We start from the raw sequence: 24,170 nt of genomic DNA, 5'->3' as shown, positions 1-24,170 counted from the left end.
AGCGATAATTATCGCTAGTTGTTGGTAATATGCCCCTTAGTTCTTCTCAAAATGTCTGCTAATGTCTAGGAAGCAAAGCGGATTCAAGCTGGCTGTACGGGAAACAGCCTAGTTTGACAGCTAGACTAAAGCTAAGCTGTAATTTCCAATCAAGAAATCTTAAACTTGGATAGGAAATAGGAATTCTGCAACTCATCCTCCCGCACTCATACTCTTACCTTTTAGTTGCCTTTTTCTGGCATTTTAGTTAATGATCAACAATTACAGCTTGCATTATGTAACAAGGACCAATGGAATTATGTAGCTGTGGAGGACCAAATTATGTGACAGGGCTGGCTAAACAATGTGGCAAAAAAGGTAAATTATGTGGCATAATGCTGCACATTCTTAGACAGTAGTATTTCGCTATTTTATCATTTTTACATATATTAATAGTGTCTGAGCAAGGGCTGCAGCTCTTTAGTGCGAGTATAACTATATATATATATATATATATATATATATATATATTTATATATATATATATATATATATATATAGAATTCAGCAGCTGCAGGTGACTGATACCCTTTGCACATGGTCTATCACAGTGCTGTATTACGTGTGGCATTTTATTTAAGTAACTTTTGATCTGTTTGCACTAGAAACATATTTGGGCAACATCTGCAAATTATGCATCGTGTTGTGGATTATGTGGCAATCCCGGTCAATTAATAATTTATTGGAAAATGCTATGGGCGCAGTATTAGATAATTCCATTTGACCTTCATGTAGTTAGTTACTCGTTGAGTATTGCATCCACTCCTAAATGCTGTCAACAACAGATGTTACTTTTACCCACTTCAATGGTCCTCAATTTACCAGCCTCGAAAGATGCTTGACTAAGTCGGTCATGCCAGATTTGACCTTTGTGACCTGGAAATCCAGGCCTGATACTCAAAGCATTTTCAAAATTAGCTGTGTTGTACTCCAGGCTTAGCTGTGTGTTACACCTGAATAGCCATGCCTGATTAACAAAGCATTTTCTATGAGTTGGTTAAGTCTAGTTCCAGACTCAGGGTTTGCTTACTCTTAAATGTTCAGGAGTAAGACTTGCTTACTCGGGGTCTCTGTAGCTTTTCATGTCTTACTCCCGGTAGCTTTTCACCAAAAATGTTTTGAGAAACAAGTATTGATATTTAGGTGTAAATCATTGTAATGGTTTGCGTTGTAACAACGCAGTCGTTGTCACAACTGCGTTGTAATGGAATGCGTGTTAGCGCATTTGATGTAAAGACATATATTCATTAGCCACACCTAAGGCAGGTCTAAGACACTCCTTCTCATAGGAAAAGCTTGGTCATCAGACCTACTGTGTTTTCATAAAAGTGCTTCGTCTCCAATGGAAGTGATCCGTCTACTCCCCAAACTGTTCACTATCCTCTTGTAGCAATTTAATGTCAATGGTCTTTTTACTTTTAAGACATTAATCCATTGCTTGGGGGCATTGCCAGGGAGGTGCAAGCAGTAGACTCAATAATTAACAACAACCATTGTTTACTCTCAGGAACTCATTATGAATAGCCCAGTAAATCGAGGCCATTGTCCATAGCTCTATTTATGTAGGGCTTGAAATATTCACCTATTGGAGTTTCCCAGGTCCGAAGTTTACGATTCAGCTGGTCAGACCTACAGAAATTTAACGTGAGAAAAATATCCAGAAAGTTCTTGAACAAGCAAATTTGAGATGAGCAACATAAAGGGGCATTGTATGTCCCATTTTGCAGGACTGAGATCAGGGTCGGTGATCTTAAACTCGCCAATTAAAATCCAGTCAGCAGAGTACTTATTGCATGTTCCTTTGAGCCATTCAAAACACTTTAAGTGGATGGAGTGCTTCGTGTTGTAGTTATCACACTGTAAACATTAACTGTGAGGTGACTACTTTGCGTGAATTGTTGCATTAGCTTCTAGCACTAAGTCTCATTTGAGTCATTGAAAAATGGCGTGCGGCCTGTCTAGTGGCATAGAAATAAAACGATTTGTGTAGGAAGGAGACTTGAAACATAAGATGTTGCTGTGACGTAGTCTTATTGTTTTCTGGCTTATTACAAAATTCGAGGCGTACGTCTGAAGTTCTTACTACAAGAGTAGCCTACACCCGCTAATAGCAAAATCTATGGCAATAGAGCCTGATGTTTTTAGAGGTTTCCTGCACAACTAAGAAACTCACCTGCCTTTAAATAGCATTAGTTGTTATACAGACCCGAGGATTCATACTCGTGCTTTACTCACAGGGTGAGGATTCTATGCACTTTTCCACAAAACTTATTTTAGCTTTTCTTCCGTAGTTATTTTTGAGACTTGTGTCTGAGCTTGTTAGGCAGTGAGCAATTCTCCTTTGCCTTTTTTTTACACTGTAGCAACTGAACACTCATACATTGGTCACCAAGTCTCTTTTAATGTTAATTTGAAAACAAATATTAATTTCATTATAAGATCGGAGGGTACCAATATGTAGTAAGCTTTTATTGCTGCCCAAAATACACCCCTTTAAAGAATAGCAAAACATGATAAAACATTAGAATGTTCATAAGAGTCTGAGAGAGCGTAAATCAAGAAAATATAGAAGTGCACCATATTTACAAGCACGTTGCATTAGTTTAGTAAACAATATATAAGAGTGTCGAATTTATAGAGTGAAAGTATATAATAGTGTTTAATTAGAATAGAATACTTATATCAAGTGTGAGAAGCTAATGTAGATGTTTGTAGTGATGTTAGAATGATGTTGAAATCTCATGTTATGTGGCTGTGGTAGGGGAAAATGTAATGCTGCTAAACGTAGAAATGTGTAGGCCATATGGCAGTTCACATAGAGTACAAGATGCTGTTACACTCCTACACGATGGTGGATTTCAATGTTATTGTAATTCAAAGTAGTATTGATCCTAGAACTGAAATATGTTTTATAGAGGTTTCATATAATCATTGTGTGTAATAAGTTAGAATGCTGTTTAGAAGAATTAAATGTTTTGCAGAATGCACAGGCCCGTTCATGTAATACTAGATAGGCCTGAATAGACAAAAGTCATTTCTTTTGATCTGCATGTGCTCGTTAGAGAAAGGCTGTGTTAGGCACAAACTGTGGAGCCTGTTTGAATGGTTTACGACTTAAAGATATGGTGGAGGCCGGAATTTGGGGCCCACAGTACAAGTGTCTGTTTGCAGGTGCGAGGAGGTTTTAATCAAGAGAGTGATGAATAGACTTTTGTTCAAGAGAGCCAGGCACAGGCCTGGAGGAGTCTTCAGGAATTTCCTGGGGGTACCGTCTTGCCGGAGAAGGAGCCTGGGAAGCAAGGTCAACGCTAACGATGGGCCTAGAGGAGTACCAGCATGGAGCATACCAGAACCAACACCACGTGAGGGGCGTCTCTGAGGGGTGTCTCCAAAGGGCGTTCCTATTGTAAGTGTGATTTTGTATTAGGGACAGCACCCCTGGGTGGAGTTAAGGCAGATGATCTGAGGAACCTAAGAGAGCGGATGGGTAGGCAGATAGGGAATTGCGAGACATCGTTTTTGGAACAAAGACTAAGGGAAGTGTGTGATCTTCTTTGGAAGTCACCACTGCTGACACCTTTTTAGGTTAAGATCTTGCTAAGTAGGGATGTCACTTAGTCTAGTGTAGGGACAGTTTAACCTGATTTCTTTCCTTTCTGTAAATGACTCATAAGCTACAGCTTGTGTCTATTCTTGCAACTTTGATGGTTTTTGAATTGGTTTTGGTAATATTCTTCTGCCGACTAAGCGCATTTAGAAAATTCATGTTTGTATTGATACCCGTATATCTTTTGAACCTTATATTGAGATGTTTGTATCTCCAGTTAAGTTTGGCTTTGTAATAAACTTTTAAACCTTTTAAGCTTAAGTGGTTCTTTAGAGTGGTGTAAGTCATTAACTGATTGACCTAGTAGTGGATTGCCTTTTACTCAATGACAGGTACCAACGGTTCAGTCGACCGGAGTCGGGATCTAGATCTATAACAATAGACCAGAAATCCCGCGTTAACAGTTGGTAGCAGAGTGAGGATGGTTACCTTCTTGAGGAAAGTGATCTAGACTAGGTTAAGTTTACCCCAAGGCCCCTAGAGATCGAGAGGTGGCCCGCCGAAGAGGGTGCTGACGGCGCGGGAGAAAAGCAGCAGAATCGGACGAGAGTGAGTATAACAAGGGTCATGCGTGGACAGATTGCGGTGTTTTGTGTTGTATTTGTATTGTAATGTCATGCGGAGTTGAATGCCTGTAGAGTGAATGTGAGAGGGTTGTGAGCGCGCGCAACCTGGCAGACTGGTAAACTGGTAACCTGGGAAACGGGGAATCGGTGAACTGGTGAAAATCTTAAGTTCGGGGAAGAGCTTAAGTGGTTCGGGTGTATCGAACATCCAGAGTAGTTGTCGACCAGATAAAGGGGGTCATGAGGTACCATTGATCGCCCGCAGGACCGAGATAGGGGGAATGCAAGAGTGAGTGTGTGGGTAACGGACGCAGGTCGAAAGTTACCGTGTGCAAGTAACCGATACACGGAAAGACATTTCGTCGGTTAAGGTGACAATTACAGTTAGACTGTGGACGTACAGTCAAGGAAAGTGATCGCTTGGTCGGAAGTAATCATTTTTCAGAGTATGAATGGGACACATGCATGACCGAGAGACGAGCAGAGAAAGGAGGGGAACTGCTGCGAAAGGGGGACGAGTGATGTCAGCGAGAGCCGCGCTGAGACAGGTCGGTCGGTGTGAAGCCGCGCTGAGACGAGTGACGTCAGCGAGAGCCGCGCTGAGATAGGTCGGTTGGTGTGAAGCCGCGCTGTGATAGGGCGGTTGGTGTGACGTCAGCGAAGAGCCGCGCAGTGATAGGCCAGTTAGCGAGAACCGCGCTGAGATTGGTGAATTGTCATCAGGAAGTAAACGAACGCGGAGAAAGTAGAAATTCGTAGATTTTGAACATGAAGTGTTTTAAATGTTTGAGAGGGATTTTTAAGAGAAAAAGAAGAGAATCCTATTCCGGGGAAGAGGCACCGCCGGAGGGTACACCAGCTCACTATATGGCAACGAATGTTGGGTTGCATACTATACTGTGGCTTGTGACTTGGAGTAAGATTACAGAGGGGAATGAGGAACTGACTTTTCCAAAATATGGAACGTTTAGATTAGAAGTGTTACATCAGTTGAAAGCAGTTATGTCCTCATTGAGACCTTTGCCTAGACCAACACAGTTTGAGGCCCTTAATGCGTGGATTAGGGCGGCGCACGACAGGAGTCAGCACAGACGCCAAGAAAGGGTACGGCGATCAGTAAGGGCAGTGCAAGATGCCAAATGGGATGCGGAAGCTAAGAAGTGGAGGGTACAGGTGATTGAGGTGGATAAGTTGTACCCAATGAGAGAAGTTACAGGTGGAAAGAAACCCATAGAAGAGGATGATGAGAGCGAGTCGGAGGATGGCCTAATAAATAGGTTGTTGATAGATAAACCACCTCCGGACAATAGGGAGATAGAAAGTACGGAGCTCTCAAGGAAAGGTAGGGTTGACACAGAGGAGAACAGGCCACTCCCTATAGCGGATTGGGTACCTACCAAAGGTGAGGAGACACCTCAACATAGTCCTGTACAGAGAGTAGTCGGAAGGTTTGTGGTGCAGAAGACGCCAGCAACAGAAAGGGTTGAGTCTTATGGATTACCAGATGCTCTTCAAGTACCCGTTACCATAGGTCCTGTAGTGTCGGTTTACCACCCAGAGAAAGGGAGAGAGAAAGAACAGGTACGGCTAGAAAGAGAGAGAGTTGAAATGGAGAGAAGGAATAACACGACAAATGCCTGGAGGCAATTGCCGGGACCGATAACGTGGAACACCCCATTGGAGTCAGCAGTGGATCCCGTAACAGAACAGGGGGGTCAAAGAGGACCGATGGACCTGAGGGGACCACGGCCGAAATCCTACAAGGAGTTGAGGGCTGACTTGAGGGAATGGGATAGGTCCACAGAAGCACCAAGCAACAGGTCAAGAGCAGAAGCAGAATGGGGAAGTCGAGGCAATGGAATATTATCTCACTGTGGGGCTAGCGAAAGCAGTCAGGAGTGGGAAGGTAAAAGTCAGGAGAGTAGAGGAGTTACACGTCATACAGACAGAGGAAATGGGCAGGAGCAAAGAGGCAGAAAGACGGAGTGTGGAGAGACATCTCGTTTCATCCAAGTCGAGGGAGACCAAAGGACCCAAGAATACAGGGAAAGGTTTAGGTGCACTCACCATGCACCTAATGATAATGTACAGCACTGGAGTCGTGGGAGCATAGGGAACAGTGAAGGATCTTGCCATGTGCCGACTGATCAGAGACCACCGGCAAATGGTGAAGAAATGGGGAATAACGGAATGTCTTACCATACACCTAGAGAAACCATGCAGAATGAGAAATATGTGATTATGGGAAATAGAGGAGTGTTTCACCATACACCCAGAGAGGATGGAACTGCATGGGACCTGGAGAGATGGGAGCAAGGGAGGACTCCCCATAACTCGCCTGAGCCTAGACGTAGGACTCAGAGCTGTGATGGGAGAGATGTAAATAGACTCTCTAGAGATGGCATATTGAAAGCTGTAATAAAAGCCAAAAGACTCGACGTGTCCAGTTTAAAATCTGACCTGGATGAGATAATAGATGGTACAGTGCCGATAGAAAGGATTGACATGTACGAACAAGATGAGCTGCTATTTATAGCACCCCTGGGTGGAGTTAAGGCAGATGATCTGAGGAACCTAAGAGAGCGGATGGGTAGGCAGATAGGGAATTGCGAGACATCGTTTTTGGAACAAAGACTAAGGGAAGTGTGTGATCTTCTTTGGAAGTCACCACTGCTGACACCTTTTTAGGTTAAGATCTTGCTAAGTAGGGATGTCACTTAGTCTAGTGTAGGGACAGTTTAACATGTTTTCTTTCCTTTCTGTAAATGACTCATAAGCTACAGCTTGTGTCTATTCTTGCAACTTTGATGGTGTTTGAATTGGTTTTGGTAATATTCTTCTGCCGACTAAGAGCATTTAGAAAATTCATGTTTGCATTGATACCCGTATATCTTTTGAACCTTATATTGAGATGTTTGTATCTCCAGTTAAGTTTGGCTTTGTAATAAACTTTTAAACCTTTTAAGCTTAAGTGGTTCTTTAGAGTGGTGTAAGTCATTAACTGATTGACCTAGTAGTGGATTGCCTTTTACTCAATGACAGGTACCAACGGTTCAGTCGACCGGAGTCGGGATCTAGATCTATAACAATAGACCAGAAATCCCGCATTAACAAGTCTATAAATATCCAATGCATGAAGTTATCCTCATCTTTTATTAGCTGCTTCTCAACAAGATTAGTACATGAATGTTCTGTTATCCTTTGCTGATTTTTACAAAGATACTTTATTGTATAACGATTTTTGAATGTTTATTTATTATATGAGTTGAAATATCGGTTTCATTAATGCCTTTTGTTTGTATGCCTATCCAATTTATGGTCAGGCCAGCTAAGTGTTAATTTCTTATGATTTACTTGCTTATCGGCATGGGCTTATTTAAGAAAGATTAATATTCATTATCGTAGAGTCGCCGATGTCGTAGTGACAAAGTCTGCAACCCGAAATATGCCGTAGAAATTATGGAGAACAATGGGGGCATGACAAATTTAGTGAACTCATTGTTGCACCCTGTGTTTAGATCATAAACCGCTAAAGGGGATTGCCATAAAAAAAGTGGAACGGAAAACCGGATTTTCTTCTGTGGGATTCCAGTCAATGCTTGCGTCACCTGGAAACAATCACTAAGCTTGTGTAGCCGCGCTTGTAGTATCGCCTCCTTTAGCTTGTTGCCTGGCTGTGTTCCTCACTACAAGTGGATGCTGGTGAAGGAAAGAGATGGCCTCAGTAGCCATCCTTCCTTTATCCTCTCCGATGCGTCAGACGGTCCCCGGCCATCCGACATCACAGTGGGCGTGTGCGGAGTAATTTTTTCAGCACCGCAGCGGAATGTCTGTCACGGCGAAGAGGCTAAGTTGACATTTACTCCATCAGAGCACTTAACCAATGAAACAGCTCTCTGCTCGAGAGCTGCAATGGATACTGCATCTAAAAGAGGACATCGGGGGCATCAGCAGTTCCTACGTTCTCTATCATCTTTGTTTATACAGGAGTTTTGCTTCCACCTAGATGTGAAAGGGTCAAATAAACTTAAGAAGTTGCCTATTTATTTGCTTGAAGAGTCGGTGGACACTAAGAGGAAGAGGGGGACCCCTGTAAAGGAGAATTATTTTTCCCTCTCAGATGGAGACTACCCCTCTACCTCTGAACCCCTGGGAGGGGCAAGGGATCCCATCAGAGGAAACATATAGAGAAGGCATTTGACCACGAATACAGCACTGGTAGCCTTTGCGCTACAATAGAGAATGGTGCTCTCAGCTGCACAAAAGAAAGAGGGAGCCATGACTGGGCACCCAGAAAAGTTGTCTGTAGAGGCATTATGGGAAGGAGTAACCTTCATGGGACTACATTTTCATGGGGCACTCCAAACTCCACGGTGGAGAACATTGACACTGATGATATGGAAATGGACTAATTTAAATTTGATCCCCAGGACAGCTGTGATATTGTAAGGTGTCTGGATGAGATCTGGACTAAGCCTCTACATCCCATGAGGTTAAGGACCCCTTTGGGGGTGGTATGTTAAACCGACCTACAATTAAACAACCGGTCTGTGCGGCATGGTGGCTGATGGGCCACGTGACAAAGTACCTTACTCATTGGGAAAGGAAGTCACTGGACAAGGAAACTCACAATTTATTACAGACAGAGGGCCCTAGCCCCTCTACAGAGGATGAAGTGTGCAATATGCCCAATCTGGACCCAGAACATATAACCTTTCTCTTTAAATTCAGAAAGGACCCTAGAAAGGGTATTGAAAACATTTTGAAACAATGTCAGGATACAGTTCTTGATATATTGGGCCCCCTTACACATATATAACCGAACAGGAGATAGTTAGTCAATTTGTCTAACCAAATTATTATGCTCAGAAGAAAGGCTCATCAGGCTCAGATAATTCGATTAGCACCCGGCCTGAGAACAAATTCCATCAGCCCACCACTCTGGCGGAGCCTTGTCATGTGGAAAAAGTTGGAGTGAAGTCTGTGTCGCCAATGTGCCCATAGGCTAGCTGTTCTGGCACTCGACCTCTTACTGGAGTAAGAGGTCGAGTGCCGGAATAGTTAGCCTATGGGCAACATTGGCGACACAGACTTCACTCCAACTTTTTCCAGATGACGAGGCTCCGCCAGAGTGGTGGGCTTATGGAATTTGTTCTCGGGCCAGGTGCTAATCAAATTATCTGAGTCTGAAGAGCCTTCCTTCTGAGCATAATAATTTAGTTTGACAAATTGACTAACTATCTCCTGTTTGGTTATATATGTATTGCACTTGGGGTGTGGAGGTTTATTGGTCAGTAAATACTCCCTAGACTCCCTTTTTAAAAAAAATTATTTTCTCCCCCCTTACACATATTCTAGATATGGCAGAAGATGCCAGGGGAAAAGAATGGCTCAATAAACATTGAACCTCTGAGGGGTTGGGCACCGCCATATATATGCTGGATAATGCTAATGCTAACCTGATTACGGAGAGACGGAAGGTGGTATTAATGAGGATACATCTTAAAATGGCAGATCTGTTGTCTAGAGAGGCCATGGGAGATACCAAGGCTGTCCTTTCTGTAGAACATTTTGTGAAATCACTTAGAAAATATATTTCCACCTTCACACCTTTCAGGAAGGCTCAAACTAGCATGCGCAGAGTCATTGGCTCATGGACTATTATTGGATAGGCTGATAGGAGGGGGCTGGCTGCCATCCATGGAACTTTTAGGTCCCCGTTTTGCCCATAAGAACAAAAGAGGCTTGGGTACCTACGGAAGAGGTTACCTCCAAAATTAAAACTTCTAGCCCCAGAGAGGGAGACAGTCAAGAAACCGTGGAGGAAGGTCTAGGACCTCAAATGCAGGATATCAAAGTGAGCAGTATTGCTTCTTCCCTCATAAAGATAGGGGGAAGGTTAAGACTGTTTATTCACAATTGGGAAAAAATAACACTGGACACTTGGTTGTTAGAAACTGTTGGAGGCTTCAGAATAGATTTTTGGGAGTATCTAGTTCAATTGATAAGACACAAAGAGTTGTTTTTGGATGCAGAGAAAATGTCTCTCAGACTCTGAAGTGTCCCAGATGTTAGACAAAGGAGCATTAATTCAAGTTCCAGACCAGGAATCATCAGGGGGCTTGGTGAGCACGGTTCTTTTGGTAAAAAGAAAGACAAGGGTTGGACCCTGTTACAAATTTAAAGGATTTAAATAAGTTTCTAAACTACAAACAATTCAAGAAGGAGGGTATCCTTCTTTTAAGGGACATTTGCAGGCCAGGGATTGTCTGGTAAAATTGGACCTCAAAGATGATTACTTCACGATACTTATGGATGGGGACAGCCAGAAGTATCTGCCTTTCGCATGGAGGGGCAATTATCAATTACTCTGCCTGCCTTTCGGCTGTCCTCAGCTCTGTGGTGTTTTACCAAGGTGCTTTGTCCTGTGGAAAGCTACCTCGACTAATTATATACAATATCCTCATTATGTTCCATGACAAGTTGGAGCTTCAGAAGCATCGGTCTTGGAAGATAGAGCTTCTGGAAGGCTTGAGCTTCATAGTAAGTACAGAGAAGTCTGTCATGATCTCCACACAGGAAGTAGAGTTTTTTGGTTTCCAAGTAGATACAACTGTATCTCAATTAGTTCTTCCACACAAGAAAGTGAAAAAGATTAAGAAGGAGGTGAGATCTCTTTTGTCCAGAGAATCAATACTTCTGTGAGATCTTGCAAGAGTTTGGCTCTTTTGTCATCTTCCATTCAGGCCATTTGACCTGGCCCTCTACACTACAGGGGCCTACAGAGACTGAAAGCTATGGGCTTAAGGAAAGGCTTATGGTAGGGTATGGGGATTCTCTCCTCCTATCAGAAGATGCTTGAGAGGATCTGGAATGGTGGCTGAGGAATCTCGAAACATGGAACGGCAAGGGCATCTTCGGAATGTTAAAAGTCAACTTCGGGAATGTTCCAGATTTTGTTCTAGAATCAGATGCAAGCAACCAGGGCGGGGGAGCCTGGCTAGACAATTTAGAAACAGTTGGAATATGGTCAAAGTAGGAACAGTCACTCCACATAAATTCTTTAGAGATGTTGGCTGGTCTGAGTGCCTTAATGAGTTTCAGGGGAGTATTGATAAATTCAAACACAGTGATTCATTTAGGCAATTTCACAGACGTTTCATACATAAACCGATTGGGGTGTAAGTTTGAATGCTTTAGCAAAGTTGGCAAAACAAATTTGATTTTTTTGTTGGAAGCACAAAATTGTGTTTAGAGCGGAATGTATTCCAGGTCTTCATAATGTACGGGCAAACTGAAATTCCAGGTTCTCTGGGATTCAGGCGATTGGATGTTGCAGCCAGAGGGTTTCACATTGATACAAGACCTATTGGGGCCAATTCTGGTAGATTTGTTTGGCAAGCTGACTAACCTTCCAAGTACCAATGTATTTCAGTTGGAGGCTGGATCTAAAGGCAGTGGTTGTGGACACTTTTCTTCTACACCAGGGCAGGAACAGGGGATATACATTTCCCCCATTTTCCATGATTGAGAGAGTGTAATGGAAAGTAAGGTTAGAGTGTTGCAGCATTATTCTAGTCACTTCCTTTTGGAGATCTCAAATATGTATCTTGCAGTAGATATTCCACACCCTGGTCCCAGTATCCTTGGGTCTACTCCAGGTTTCAGACACAGAGGAACACCCTTTGGTCTTAGAGGGGAAGATGAACTTTCTTGTTTAGAGGATTTCAGGGGATCAAATAGACATTCCGGCCTTTCAGGAGAAGATAAAAGTTTACTGGATGAATCATTGGCCCCAGGGATTGAGAAAAAGATATAGGGGTGTTTTGAAAAAATGATGTAGTTGGTGCGTGGAAAGGGATCATCCTGTGTAGGTTACTGGACAGCACGTAGACAATTACCTAGTGAAGCTTTTTAATTCTGGTCTTATTGTAGGACGATCTATTATTATAGATCTGCAATCTCATCTGGTCATGCTCTTGTTAATAATTTGGCAATTGGTAATAATCCCCTAATAAGAAGAGGGATGAAAGGTGTGAAGCTGAAAATACCCCCTAAAGCACGTTATAAGTCTCTCTGGGATGTCAACTTAATTTTCAAGCTCTTTAGCTCCTGGCCAAACAATACCTACCTCTCCCTTACAAATATCGATGAAATTTGCAACCTTGCTTTGCTTAATTTCCTTTAAGATAGTCTCATATATCAAAACGCTGGAGTTGTCTAACAGATTCTACTCATCAGAGGGTGTCCACTTTGATGTTCAGAAAAGAACAAAGACTATGTCAGGTTTAGTCTTCTACCTTTTCTTCCATGATTGTGAGAAACTGTATGTGGCAAGCTGTTAAAGGAGTATAAGAGCAAAGTCGCTTAGTTCAGAGCACATGGTGTTGAACTTCTTTTATCCTATGCAAAACCTTATAAACCTGTATCTACAGCCACATTGGCCAGATAGGTGCGCGTGATTGTGAGCAAAGCTGGTGTAGACCTTTCCATGTTTGGAGCCCATTCTTCAAGAGGGACCATGGATAGTAAGGTATTTTGGGCAGGTGGTTCCCTGCCTGAAATACTTAAAAGAGCTGACTGATCGAATGCAAATACTTTTTTAAAGTTTTGAGACCAGTTGAGCATGTTAGTAATGTAGGTTTAGGTGACCTTAAACGTGCATAATTGTAGCCTCTGGTCTTGTAATGAAATGGCATTTCTCCAGTTTGTTACATTGAGCGAAACTGAATTTCATTTAAGACAATGGAGGCTAACATTATCCCACCCTCCTCACCCTAGAGGAGAAGGATTCAAAAGATGAGTGTTCCAAAAGTGTGTATTTCAATATATTGTGTTGTAAATGTTTAAAGAAAATGTATTTCTTTCAAGCAGATTAGTCTTCTACAACCCTGAAGTTAACAGTTTGGATTACATTTACTGTGAGTTTTTAATCTCCATTGTTTTTTAGATGATGTTTCATAGAATTCGACAGAAACCACTGAGGTGGTTCGTTTCTTATTTCGAAGCAGCAAAAGGAGGAGGATGACTTCATCGACTGGATATTTATAAACCCTTTTTAACATTCTAATGTTTTATTATGTATTACTATACTTTAAAGGGCTGCATGTTGGGGCAGCAATAAAAGCTTATTGCATAATGTTAGTCTCTGTTGTCTTTAATGAAATCAAGAATCTCTCAGCATACTAATTGGAGAATCGCCTTTCTTTCTATCCTAGATAGCGGTATGTTGTTGTAGGGACATTTTGATGTCAAAGGCTAAAGACATAAAGTTAGTTCTTCAGGGCGAGTAGAGACCAGGAAACAGTGCCTTATCTCTCCCCCTGCCCTTTGGCTCCATTGTTTCTCTAGACAGGGAAAGAAACAGCAACCAGAGAGCTCAAAGGTAGCTGTGTTCCTTGCTGTGTCACTTCAGTGGCATCCACTACTTTTCCTGCTTTATCAAGAACGTCTTCATTTAAGCAGGTGGGGAGCACCATCTGAAGTGCGGCTGAGGCAGGTATATGCTTAAGTAGAATTCACTATTGTCTTTCTCCCTGATTCCCTTATCCAGTTGCTGCCACTCCTGTTTACATGCCATTGAAGCAAGGGAAGTATACCATTCTCACATAAAATGAAACCGAGACTGGTCAAACTGTATTACGAGTTGACCATTGTTCCCGACAATGAATACATTTAAAAGATGTGAATAGAGGTTTCCAGTTACTGAGGTGTTCTTCAGTGCAAGGAGTTCACTCAAGGCATTATGTTGGTTTGTCCAGAACCAGCAATCACTTGAAGCTTAGCCAGGATTACAGGTTGGTGGAAGCTTTAAGGCAGTCAAAGGCTGATGGAAACTGTGCAGGAAGGAGGCTGGTTGCACTGGGGATGATGATCGCCAAAAGAGATATTACCCAAAATTGGAGGTCCCCGAATGCCCATATGATCTCTGCCTGGACTAGGGTGTTGGATTTCTGTGCCGCTGCTGAGGAGTGGATTTCTCTTGGCAGGGATGGCCTGCAAAATACAAGAATATTTGTTCCCCAGGGTGGGATATAATGTAGAGTGGGTGAAGAGGATTCAGTGAATCAAGGAACCGAAAAGAGGGCAGGGAAGAAGAAGGGGTTGCAGCCATTGCACATGATATCGTGATGAGCAGATATGTAAAAGTATGATCACCGAACGTGAGCAGCATAGTTTATATTTTTGTGAACACAGGCTGTTTTTCTTATTGAAATACCAATAAAAAGAGGGACAAAATAAGAAAGTCAAAGGCTGCACTGTAGTAAGCTAGAAAGGGGAAGTCGTCCTACTCTAGGCAACGGTAGCTTTAAAACATATTGGCTGGTAAGATGGGTGATGGTCGCGATTGCAAGATATGGCATGAGCCACGAGTTGCCTAGCCCTACAGAGGAGGAATCTAAGCTTAAGAAGAAAGTCCAAGCTACTGACCTATAACATTTGCCTTGTTTGCTAGAATAATAGTGGTGTGAATTCTTTTAAGTCAGACTTCTGTGAGGCACAACAGACCTCAACCATCAAGAGCGTTTGTTGTTGTTACTTGCAAAGGCCTATTCTGTGTTTTCTGCATCCAATCCCCATTTGTTTTGAAAAATGGAGCCTGCTTCCGGTACTGTAGACCTGTTATCAAATAATACTGGATAAAAAAAGGAAGACAACCATGCATATACCCAACAGATGTAAAACAAGTCTCAGAAAGTTGGCCGCATCTGAGTAGCTTGGCTGCACACAATCAGTCCAGCTCTTTATTACAGAAGTCATTGGATGGAACATCTTTTGAAGGCCCTTTATGATCTGTGTCAAGTTTATATTCAATGGATTTTCCACCTTTGACAACAATTTATTATGGCTATTGACTGGCAATGAAGCTCTAATGGGCACATATAGGTTTTGATTGCAATAGAACATCAAGTGACTTACCTGGCCTCGGCTTCACAATACCTGAAGAATCTCCTTTAGAAGCAACATATTAGTTGGAACTTTAACTCTGCATGTTATTTTCCTATTAAAAACACATAATCTTTTGGTCTTCACCTTAAACTCGTACGATTCTTCAATGATAATTTCTAGTCTCGTATGCTCTCCCAGAACGGGGCGTCCCATTTCTGCAATGCGACGCTCCTCTTCTTCTTTACTTGTCAGAGAATGTGTTTCTTCATTTTCTTCTGTAAAGGGAAAAACAAGGATTATGAGTAAAAGCACACTTGGTAGGCAAAACACCAACTTAACCCTAACCAAATTCTTCAAAGCTGTCTAATTCTTCAAATCTGTCAATACATGTATGTCTTAACCAACCATCCTAGGACCAGTAAGGATGAAATAGATGCTTGACTGGCATGTCTTAAACCTGGAACAATGATGTACCCTAAGCAATGCTGAGAGTCAACTCAAAGCTTCCCACTCCTCCAACCCACACCCAGCTCTATACTTTGTAATTGGTTTTAAAGATCAAAATTGAACAATTAAGTCTTAAAAAACAGACTGACCTCTTTTAAATAGGTACTGAAAGAGAAAACAATTGTTACTAAAAAAGTAGCACATTCCTTGATTTTTTTCCAAAGTGGGAGCGTTCCAAATTTGCTACTGGACTCTAAAGAGTTGGACAAGATTGAATAAATTGAATTATATGACTAATGCTCAAAATCATCTAAAATGATGATTTGGGTAATTTAAGCCAATGGGGCTCTTCTGCAAAATCTGCATTTTATATCTGTTTTTGCCAGAGATAATGACAAAGCAATTGATGGGGAATGTATGGGCCTCATTTATGGTCTTGCAGGTGGCACCTCCCAGCCCAGCAGGTCAGTGGATGTCCTGTCATCCACACGCCTCAATAGTTTGAGATGACCACCTACCTGGCGTGGATCTCTGTGCTTTCTGTCCATCCTCCAGAACTGTGGATGTAGTGATAACAGAGAAGAATGTCTCACATGTGCCATGATTTCTGGTCCCTTTCTGCATTATTTTTGTTTTTCTGAAACAAGCTCTAAAAGATGGAGTTTGTTTCAGAAAAAAAAGAAAACATTGGCCTGGTGGAGCAGCGAGTTTTAATGACCCTCTTACACAGGATGTTTTCTCCATGTGCATCAGGGCCAATTTTTGCTTTTACTGTTTGGGTCATCTATGCCCTGCACTGAAATCCACAACACGGACATGGAGGGGTACCATGCCCTAAATTGTCTGGGCAGTCATGTGAGGATGATCTGCTGGGATAGCACATCAGGATTCAGGTGCAGAAACCCAGTGGATCTCACCTCGCTCTATATAGGAAATGGGACCGGTGAGGCTAGCAGATGGGACAAACTCTATGTTTTTGCGCATGCCCCACACCTGCCAACCTCTTTATGGCACCTAAGCCCAATGTGACAGACCCCTGAAACCGTCACCCTCACGCACCGATGCGCACCCAAATATCTCTACAAAAAATGTCACTGGATAAAGAAATTATGAACATGTTCCCTCTCAGCCGGTTCAACCCCACACTTATTTTGATTGAACAACAAATTGTTTACAAGTTTCAAAGGACCCTGATAGTCCTCGTACCACTGACTTGTAAACAATGCCACGGCCGAACTGAGAACGCAAACCAGCCCTGGCAATTAGGTCAGAGGGGCCAGGGTGACTGGGAGATTGTGTTGGGAAACACAGCTGCCTCTTTTGTCACCGGGGGGGGGGGGGGGGGGGGTGATATTGCAGCACTGCTGTGAAACCAGCCCCTGGTAACAAAAACGGCCCCCACCGCTCCAAAACCAGCCCCAACCCATCCAACCCACTGGGAAAACGCCCGGTGCCCTGAAAGGCCAGTCCGGCCCTGAACACTGACACTCTTCAGTCGCTGTTAACTGCATGGCTGCTGCCAGAGGACGGCATTGAAGAGCAAATCCTTTTATGCAATATCTGTTGCTAGAAATGAGAGGTCGATGCATCATTTGAGCGAATTACACTCAGCGGTGTCTGCAGTTGATCAGCTCTGCCTGCATTAACAAAGGTTATTGAAGCCACATGGCATTACTGAGAGGCTCGGATGTGTCCTGGCCCTGCCAGCGAAGGATAAACACACAGCACATAAAATAAAGACTGCGTCAGTAGGCCAGCGAAACATTTGACATCTTCTCACACCATCTGTTAGAACATTTTGGATAACGAGGCAGTAGAGCGCGCATTTCACAATCTGCAGCGAGGGATAACAAAATAAATGTGTGAGGTGAAAGAGGGAGACCTGCGAACATGACAGGGGGATTCCAAAGTGGTTCATGAAATCAAGCCATGTATGTGAAGGACAATTTTAATGAAATGCGTTGTTTAAAGCATTCTCAAGCATTTTCACTTCAATAGACATTTCACTTGATGGGGAGGTGAGAGTGTGGTGATAAACCTCTGGGAAGAGAAAAAGAGAAAAGGAGACAGAGAGTGGGAGAAAGACACAAGAGCAAGCAAGATAGAGGCTGTGAAGAAGAGAAGTAGAGAGGCAGAAGGGCCAACGGGGTGGCGGCCAGCAGGGCTGGAAAACAAACAGGAAGGCAAGCAGCTTGGCGTATGGGTGAATGGGTGGATTGATGGATGAATGAATGGATGGTATTCTTTGAATTAGTGAGTGAGTTGCTGAAGAGTCAAAGGGTCTCATTTATGAGGTTTTACCATAGGGCAGTCCTGCAGACCTTCCTGCTGCGCAGACCTATGGCGCACCGCCATATCTATCAGCTACAGTGCATTCCTGTCCTTCTCACCCTGCGCCGGTGCACAATGTGCTGCTGTGCGCCAACGCAGGAACCTTTGCACCATAGTGCAAGGGTGCCTGCATTGCGGGGATGATTATTTTTGTGCAGGAAGGGAAGCCTTTCTGCACAAAAACAATCACAAAAGGCTTTTTCCTCTTTCTATGTGTGTTGCACCACGCAGCACACATAAAAAAGGAAATATAAGGAGAAATAAAGGTATTTCTCCTCATTGTGCCTCACTTACGCCTCCCCTGGAGATGCGTACATTTTTAGCGCTGCTCAAGATTTAGGATTTCTCATAAATCTGGCGCAGTGTCAAAAGGCAATGGATCTTGCTGGAAACGCCCCCAACAACACCCATTGCACACCTCTTTAACGCAGAAAACTGTGTTAAAGGGAACAATATTTATGAGACAGCATTAAGCCAAAAAAGTAGCTTAGTGCTGCCTTGTAAATTTGGAGCAGGCTCCTGCACCATGGAACGTTACAAAAAGTGACGTACCAGTGGTGCAAGGTTCCTCATAAATAAGGCCCAATCTGTTTGTAACTTTGAGCAAATCCATGGGTGTTTGTGTGACAGAACAGACTGAGAGATTGGGGAGAAAAAACATAGGAAGAGTACAAGAGAAAGAAGTGGAGCTAAAGAATACTTATTAGTGTATGTGTAAAGAGAGAGAGGAAGACTGAAGGGTAGAAACTGAATCTGAATGATAGTCACAAATCAGTATGTATGTGTGTGTTAGTAAAAGTCACTGAGTGTGCATATGCACTTACATGAGTTTGAATGTCAGTGAGAGCATGTGAGAAGCATGCAAAGAGAAAGAGGGATTTTGTTATTATTTTTTCCAAATATATCACTATCAACAAACTGTTGAAGACATCATTAGCAAAACATCCCTTCTCCATTCCAGCATTCTGGAAGCATTCAGCTCTTCTACAAAATGACCATGGCGTTGAGCTTGGCAGCACCACCATTCCTGCATGAGGGGGCTGAGGGGGGTTTGGATGAATGCGGTAAGAGCCTGGGTGCCAGATGCCACTTGAAGACTACTCATTCTTTTGCTCAAGGATCCAAATAGGACTTTGAGCTAAACCAGACACAGACATTCTGTCCAAGTATGGCTCGAGCTTAAGTATCTTGCCCATCCCTAGTTGTTTCTATTGGTGCAGGACCAAGGCTCATTTGCATATCACTGGGTCTATTCTGAGGTGGTGTGGTGGGCAAAAAACTGATGGTTTTGGGATGCAGCCTAAGTAATTATCAGCGGCTGAGATTAATTCAAGCATTACATCATCACTTTTTTGTATACTTCCGGGTGATGTCTTAAGTGCAAAGGGTATGCCCAGGGGAAACATCCTTTACAACGCAACTTTTACCACGCAGTGCCTTTACGACGCAACTTTTACAACGCAAACCATTACAACGCATTGCGCTGGGGGGCGCTCTAGGATAGGAAATAAGTTTAATTTACTGTCCAACACCTTCCCTTGTGTCCACGGGGACTGGAGTTGGAATAGTAAATTAAGCTATTCACTATCCAGCACCCCAAAGCGCTATGCGTTGTAAAGGTTTGTGATGTAAAAACCGCGTTGTAAAGGCATGCGATGTAAAAGCATGCGTTGCAATGTCATACATCCATGCCCAGACATGGGTCCTGTGCTGAAAAGTTGCGCCTGACTGAAAAGACCCAAGTAGGCCGAACCCAGCCTTGGGTTGCTTGCGTTATGGTTCAGACAGGCCCTTGCTTTTCAGGTCAGGATGGGCTGTTCCTATTGGAGCAGAAACAAGGCTGATTTGCATATGCCTGGTGTAATCTGAGGTTGCATAGTGAGCAAAAAAATGGTTTAGGGTGTGGCTCTGAGCAACTACCAATGGCTGAGATTAATTCAAGCATTCCATCCAGCACTTATTTTTATAATATTGAGTGCAACCTCTATTTTTTTGCACTATGACCAGTTGAAGTTTGTGTGGGATAACTGCACAGTCCTTAATTGATGTTCATAAACCCACAGAACAGCTCCTTACCCTTTTTTTCCTCAACCACATTCACTCACATTGCTCCATCAATGAGGTCAAGTGAGGTGGTTTTTAAACAGAAGCAAATTATTTACCAAAAAAACCAAGAATGAAGCTATTAGCAGATCCTATGCTAGACCAGTGAGTGGTACTCAAAGTACTGCATGTGGGCTGCTGGCGGCCTGGCAGACATCTCCTTGTGTACCGCTTTTAGCTGCCATAAGTGTGGCAGGGTATGCTCAGATGTGAGTCCCTTGCTCACTTTGCCACTGGATTCAAGCAAGCCGGGCTGAAGACGGCTGGAATGCCAGAAACCGGTCCTCGGAAGCTTATTTCCGGTCCAGGAAAGACATGGCTTGGCAGTTCGGGCTGGACTGTTCCCATGAGGCACAGGGTCAGACTGATTTGCATATAGCCATGTCTGAACTGGGGTGGCAGAGCTGGCTAAAGAACGGTGATGGATTAAACCCAGATCTTTTGACTGGGTGTGAGTGTTTGATTGATTCATATGCTCCATCCATCACCACCCCCTTTTGTACCGCTTTTAGCTGCCATAAGTGTGGCAGGGTATGTTCAGACGTGAGTCCCTTGCTCACTTTGCCACTGGATTCAAGCAATCCGGGCTGAAGACGGCTGGAATGCCAGAAACCGGTCCTCGGAAGCTTGTTTCCGGTCCAGGAAAGACATGGCTTGGCAGTTCGGGCTGGACTGTTCCCATGAGGCACAGGGTCAGACTGATTTGCATATAGCCATGTCTGAACTGGGGTGGCAGAGTGGGCTAAAGAACGGTGATGGATTAAACCCAGATCTTTTGACTGGGTGTGAGTGTTTGATTGATTCATATGCTCCGTCCATCACCACCCCCTTTTGTACCGCTTTTAGCCGCCATAAGTGTGGCAGGGTATGCTCAGACATGAGTCCCTTGCTCACTTTCCCACTGGATTCAAGCAAGCCGGGCTAAAGACGGCTGGAATGCCAGAAACCGGTCCTCGGAAGCTTGTTTCCGGTCCAGGAAAGACATGGCTTGGCAGTTCGGGCTGGCCTGTTCCCATGAGGCACAGGGTCAGACTGATTTGCATATAGCCAAGTCTGAACTGGGGTGGCAGAGTGGGCTAAAGAACGGTGATGGATTAAACCCAGATCTTTTGACTGGGTGTGAGTGTTTGATTGATTCATATGCTCCGTCCATCACCACCCCCTTTTGTACCGCTTTTAGCCGCCATAAGTGTGGCAGGGTATGCTCAGACGTGAGTCCCTTGCTCACTTTGCCACTGGATTCAAGCAAGCCGGGCTGAAGACGGCTGGAATGCCAGAAACCGGTCCTCGGAAGCTTGTTTCCGGTCCAGGAAAGACATGGCTTGGCAGTTCGGGCTGGACTGTTCCCATGAGGCACAGGGTCAGACTGATTTGCATATAGCCATATCTGAACTGGGGTGGCAGAGTGGGCTAAAGAACGGTGATGGATTAAACCCAGATCTTTTGACTGGGTGTGAGTGTTTGATTGATTCATATGCTCCGTCCATCACCACCCCCTTTTGTACCACAGACATCTCCTTGTGGCCCACAGACATTCTCTGGGAAAGTGCAAAGTTCCATCATTTCTGTCATTTTTACTAACCAAGCAACTTTTTCCTGGTTCTGGGCTTTTTTACTATAGAGCCAGTTCAGGCAGAAGGCTCCAGATTTGTTAATCCAAAAATGCATTTAATTTAGGTGTCTCCCACCTATAATTGCCTCGGTTTTAACATAAGCCAATGGGGGAAATACATTCTCTCGTTTTTTTCGACACCTCCCAATTTCGAAATGGTATTGTTATTAACTATTCCGATAATATCCCATCCCTTCCTGTCTCCCTGGGGTGGCCCAGCATCGATGTGGCCCTCAAGCACTTCCCAGACTCTATTTCGTGGCCCCTGACAGAATATTTATGAGAACCCCTGGGCAAGACAGTGTGGCCAGCTATATCGCCTACTGGGGTGGCTCTTTATTATGGCAACATAAGGAAAGAGCATTAGTGCTCCACCTACTGATGTTGAAAATGTATCACAAGTATTCCCTGAAAAATGGCCTTTGTGAAGCTTATAGTGAGTGTTCTGGGCGGGACAGTTCTATTCAGCCTGGGGCGCAAAAATACTGTGCCTTTCGTCCCACCTACTGATATTTCTTTTCTTTGTGGACTTGCAGAGTTCCGCATACCCCTACAGACAGTGAAAGTGCTCTTAGCAAAGGTTGCTCTGATTGTGATTACTACTTAATTAGGAAATGTAGCAAAGCTAGCTTTTTTGTCATGAAGGCTGTATTGTTTCAGTGACACCATGATGTTAGGTGCTAGGAGGCGAAGAACCGGAAAATCATGATGTGGATACGTATCTACACTAGAAATCACAGTTATTTGAAGAACCACTGTGACCCTTTAGGATGAAATATATTCCCTAGATCTTCTTCCGATATTTGTGCTCACAGCAAATAATACAGAACCTGGCTGTTGCTGTGGGATGTATGACGGTACAACGCGTGCTTTTACAACGCGTACCGTTACGATGCAGGTTTTACAAAGCAAGTCGTTACAACGACTTGCGTTGGGGGGCGCTGGATAGTGAATAGTTTAATTTACTATTCCAACTCCAGTCCCCGTGGATAGTAGGGAAGGTGTTGGATAGTAAATTAAACTATTACCTATCCTAGAGCGCCCTCCAGCGAAAGTCGTTGTAATGACTTTCGTTGTTAAACCTGCGTCGTAACGGTACTTCGTTGTAAAAGTTCCGTTGTAAAGGACATTCCCCGTTGCTGTGCCATAGCTGTGCTGTGAATAGCAAACAAAGTCCCTTATTTGTGGGGTTTTGGCGAAGGGCAGCTCAGTAAGTCAGCTTCCTGCGCAGCCCTACGCCAAAGTGAAAGGACAGGAATGCACTGTATTTATGCAATATTGTGCATTCCTGTCCTTTTGCCCTGTGCCTGTGCCGTTTGGGCAGCCTAGCACCAATGCAGGCATCCTTGTACCATGGTGCAAGAGTGCCTGTGTTGTCTGCAGGATTTGTTTTGTGCAGGAAGGGACCCCTTCGTACACAGAAACAATCCTGAGAGGTGTTTTCCTCTTTGTCTGTGTGATGCAGAATAAAAGGGGAAAAACCAGGAGAAATAAAGTTATTTCTCCTCGTAATGCCTCACCTCGAGAGGATAAGGTTCAGGTGCTTCCACAGATTTACATGCTCCGGTAAATCTAAGGAAGCGTCAAAATCCATGGGTGTCGCGTGGTAAAACCCACTGCAACACTCATGGAACTCTTACAGAGCGCAGAGTAAGGGAATGCAGCGATTTGCGCTGCCTTGCCTTACTGCAGATCGATGAGGCCATTCAAAGCCACACATAGAGGGTTTGCGTGGCCTCAATGATAGGATTGTGTGATTTGTGCTGAGAGAGCATCACAAAAAAGTGATGTTCGGGTGGTGCATGCGGCTTGTAAATATGCCCCGCAGTTCTGCTGAACACTTTGCCAAATTGAAATTACACCCTTGAAATTCGCAAATTTTGTGTGACTTCAAAGATGTGTAATTTCACACAATATTTCCCCTCAGGAGACAGAATTGAGCAGAATCTGCCTCGCCAAACCAGAAAATGTCTTCCATAAGACATTTTCTACTCAGACTGGTCACCTTGTTATGTTATGTTAAAAAGAACTTGTTACCGCGCACGGACACCAATTGGTTTCATGGCGCTCACAGACAAAGCAGAGATAGGAGCAGGGAGGTGTGAATAGAACAATTATTCATAGGCTAACTGAAAAAGATGAGTTTTTAGGAGTTTACGAAAGGCAGTGTAGTTGGGGCAAAGTCGGATAGGGAGAGGAAGGGAGTTCCAGGTAGAGGGAGCAAGAAAAGAAAAGCAAGAGCCACCATGTTTTTTGCGCTTAAATCTGGGAATGATTAGAAGGTTGTGAGAAGATGACCGAAGGTTCCTCAAGGGAAGGTGACCTTAACCCCTTGAATGCTCATGACGAGCTGAGCTCGTCATGAGCAACGGCGCTCCGGTGCTCATGACGAGCTCAGCTCGTCATGAGCCGTGGAACGCTCGCATGCGGGGATAATTCCCATGCTGTGCTGAGCGTTCCACGGGAACGGGTGTGGCCGTGTCGAGCTGAGCTCGTCATGAGCACAGGAGCGCCGTGCCTCATGACGAGCTCAACTCGTCATGAGCATGTGAGCGTTGTGCGCGCCTCCCCCCAG

The 24,170-nt window shown here is 43.8% G+C and overlaps 1 protein-coding gene across 3 annotated transcripts in view; it reads right to left on the bottom strand.

Annotated features, from left to right (window-relative positions):
- The window catches only part of SLC8A1 (solute carrier family 8 member A1), a 1,060,009-nt gene that overhangs the window by 216,796 nt on the left and 819,043 nt on the right, over positions 1–24,170 (bottom strand). For all 3 annotated transcript variants that reach the window (XM_078649052.1, XM_078649051.1, XM_078649053.1), the window contains one exon: positions 15,247–15,377. In XM_078649052.1, coding sequence (XP_078505178.1) covers positions 15,247–15,377 — 131 coding nt within the window. The remainder of the gene's footprint in view (positions 1–15,246; positions 15,378–24,170) is intronic.

The sequence above is a fragment of the Lissotriton helveticus genome, chromosome 6, assembly GCF_964261635.1.
Source record: "Lissotriton helveticus chromosome 6, aLisHel1.1, whole genome shotgun sequence".
Taxonomy (NCBI): domain Eukaryota; kingdom Metazoa; phylum Chordata; class Amphibia; order Caudata; family Salamandridae; genus Lissotriton; species Lissotriton helveticus.
This window is presented reverse-complemented; position numbering and strand designations above follow the sequence as displayed.